Genomic DNA, 3,298 nt, shown 5'->3' on the forward strand with positions numbered 1-3,298 from the left:
AAACTCGGTTGTCCAATTGGAAATTGATCCTTCTGGGATGTCGGGAAACTCGGCCTCATATGGGAAACTGTTTTCAAATGTTGCCCCAACGAACAATTGGGCCAAACTAGCTTCGATTTCATCGACTGGGTTAATCTCTGATGTGACTACCTCGGTTGGTCGTGGAAAAGTATAATGAAGTGGTGGAATGTCAAGAGCCCTTTGCCTTCCTTCTTTCTCCGCTCTCTTGCGTTCCTTCATCTCTCTGATGTCGTTAGCAGTCGGTTGGAAACCCAAACCAAATGAATCCTTTTTCTCCACAATCTCCACTGGCTTCAGAATTCCTTGTAGATCTCGTCCCAGCCCTTTTGTCAAACTCATATCCTCCGCGGATCATTTCCTTAGCCATCATGACACTGGCCTTTGATAGAGCTCGCTCCTCCTTTGTTATCCAACTGACGGAGACAATATCAGCTGTGCTATAAGGGGTCACGGTGGCATTTCGGCTACTCTCTTCTTTGGACTCAGAATCGGTAATTACAAGGCAATCCTCCTCGGCAAAGATAGTTATCAGCTTGTCATTTACTACGAATTTCAGCAATTGATGTAATGAAGAAGGCACAGCCCCAGACTTATGAATCCACGGCCTTTCAAGCAGAACATTGTAAACACTAGGAAAGTGCATGACTTGGCAGGTTATTTGAAACTGGGCGAGCCCCATCTCGACGACTAAATCCACTTCTCCTATTGGCTCTCTTTGCGCTCCATCAAATCGTCGAACTATGGTCCCTGAAGGCCTCAGCTTTATGTCTTGCAACCCTAGCTTTTCCAAGGTACTCCAAGGACAGATATTAAGCGCAGATCCATTGTCAATCAACACCTTCGGCAGCATTTTCCCATTGCACCTCACAACTATGTATAGGGCCTTGTTATGTCCAATGCCTTCCACCGGAAATTCATCGTCAGAAAAAGTAATTTGTTTGGTAAATAACACACTTCCAACCACGTGCGAGAAATTATCAACTGAAATATCCTTAGGGATTTGAGCTTTAGTCAATACTTCGATCAGCGCATCCCTATGCATATCTGATGAAAAGAGCAGGTCCAACATGGATATCTGAGTAGGTGACTTGGTTAGCTTCTCGACTACATTGTATTCGCTTCTCTGGAGCCTTTTAAGAAAATCCAAGGCTTCTTTCTCGGTGATTGTTGGTTTAGCAGGCGGCTCGGAGTTATTTGCTTGAATCGGAATGGTAGTTTCAAACGGACTGGCAGTCTTCCCCGATCTGGTAACCACTGACACTTCCTTCTTTGCAATTGACTTCTCCCCAATCTGTATGGCAGGTTCATCGTAATTCCATGGCACTTGCTGCAGACTTAAAACAGGTTCTTGCTTCGGGAATTCGATGACTACTGGCTCTAAAGCCTCACTCTCGGTTGGCGTGAGATCCAAGATAAAAGGCTTTTTATCTTCTTCGAATGGCAACTCTATGACAAATGGTTGGTCTGTGACCCCAAACACTTCAGCTTCCCTTGCCATCTTTTTGACTTGTTCCACGTACTCTGCATCATCCAGAATGACCCCAATGGTATTAGCGTGTTCCGGCAAGGGATTCCTATTTACATTCGGCCCTTGTGGCTCCCTTTTTCTGATTACAATTTCTCCAGATTCAACCATATCTTGAATTCTATGCTTAAGAGCCTTGCAATCAATGGTTGAATGTCCGGGGGCCCCTGAATGATAAGCACAAACAGCTTGCGGGTTATACCAAGCGGGCATGCCATATGGATAAGTAGGAGGGGGTACCGTACCAATTTTCCCGGCGGCCTTTAACTGGTCATACAATTGGTCTAAAGGCCTGCCTAAATTGGTAAATGTACGGCTAGGGGGTCGGTTGTAAGGTTCAGGAGGTTGAGAATAATTGTAAACAGGTCTATTTGGTGGAGGAAATCTTGGGTTATATGGAGGGCGAGGTCGGTTTTGGGGTGGACTTGGTTGAGAAATTTGAAAATGAGCTGAAGGTGGGTTAGGATGGCTTGGGTTAGGTCGAGGGTGGTGGATGTTAGTAGTATATACAGGGTGCGGGTTTGAATAACAAGAGTAAGGTGGTTGGTAGGTTGGATTGTGTTGATATCGGGGTCTAGGCGAAGGGTTTTGGTTCCAGATAAAGGTTGCATCCCCCTCCTTCTTTTTGAACTGCAGTTTTTTCACATTGCTTCCTTGCCCTTGTAAAGCATCCAACTGGGATTTGAGAGCAGAGACATTAACAATCTTCCCAGCTCCTACAAAGTCATCAAACTCCTCAAGTTTATTTACAATTGCAGCAAACGAACATCCGGTCATACGGAAAATCTCTTCAAAGTACGGCGGATCATGTGCTTTTATGAAAGTACGTATGATTTCGTTCTCGGTCATTGGTGGCTCGACTTTTGCAGCTATTTTTCTCCACCTCTTGGCATAAGTCTTGTGATCCTCGGAGGGTTTTCTTTTCGTTCCTTCCAACGTAGTTCGTGTCGGAGCCAACTCGCAGTTATACTAGTACTGCCTCACAAAAGCGTTGGATAAGTCAATCCAGGTTTTTACGTCTTCGGGCTTCAGGTTGGAGTACCAGTCCAGTGCATCTCCCTCCAAACTTTCCGGGAATAACCTTAGAGGCAGATTCTCATCGTCTACAGGCTTTCCTAATTTGTTGGCAAACAGTCGGAGGTGTGTTTTGGGATTACCAGTTCCATCATACTTGTTAAATTTAGGGGTTTTGAATCCCTCAGGCAACTGCACATTCGGAAAAAGGCAAAGTTCATCGTAATCCAAGACTCCTTGCTTGTTCAACCCCTGACTCTTCCTCATAAACTCGTCGAAACGATCCAGGCGCTTGAGCAATTTCATATCAATTGGAGCAGAAGATTCTCCTATTTCTGGCTTGTTTTGAAAAGTGTGCTCCGGTACCACAGGCTCTGCGGTAGGCTGATAAAAAGCTGGTGGGTTCAAATGCATGTTTGGATCGCCTTGAGACTGAAATCCTTGACCATAAGGAGGGTAGAACGGAGGATTTTGAGTAAAAGCATATTGCGGATTGACAATTCCCTCAAACGTGGTTTGAATTGGAGGAATAACAAATGGTAACGTGGTTTGAATTGGAGGAATAACAAATGGTTCGGATTGTGGTTGTGTGGCGGGTACAGGTTCAGGTTGCACTCCGCTACTAATGAGCTCGTCAATCAACTTCTTCTGAGCGGCCATTTCGGATGCCATTTCTCCAAATTTTGTGAGTAACTCTGTCAACTGAACCCCGGGACTTGCGGCTTCCGGCTGGGTAGT

General features: G+C 45.3%; 1 protein-coding gene across 1 annotated transcript; it reads right to left on the bottom strand.

The window, feature by feature from the left end:
• Window positions 1-253: 253 nt before the first annotated feature.
• LOC140004771 (uncharacterized) lies at window positions 254-1,759 on the bottom strand. The gene is made up of 2 exons (XM_072044916.1): window positions 976-1,759; window positions 254-798 (listed from the first exon to the last, which is right to left on the bottom strand). The coding sequence occupies exons 1-2, from the start codon at window positions 1,757-1,759 to the stop codon at window positions 254-256; spliced, it is 1,329 nt and encodes a 442-aa protein (XP_071901017.1).
• Between the last annotated feature and the right edge of the window lie 1,539 nt (window positions 1,760-3,298).

This window comes from Coffea arabica, chromosome 1c, assembly GCF_036785885.1.
Source record: "Coffea arabica cultivar ET-39 chromosome 1c, Coffea Arabica ET-39 HiFi, whole genome shotgun sequence".
Taxonomy (NCBI): Eukaryota; Viridiplantae; Streptophyta; class Magnoliopsida; order Gentianales; family Rubiaceae; genus Coffea; species Coffea arabica.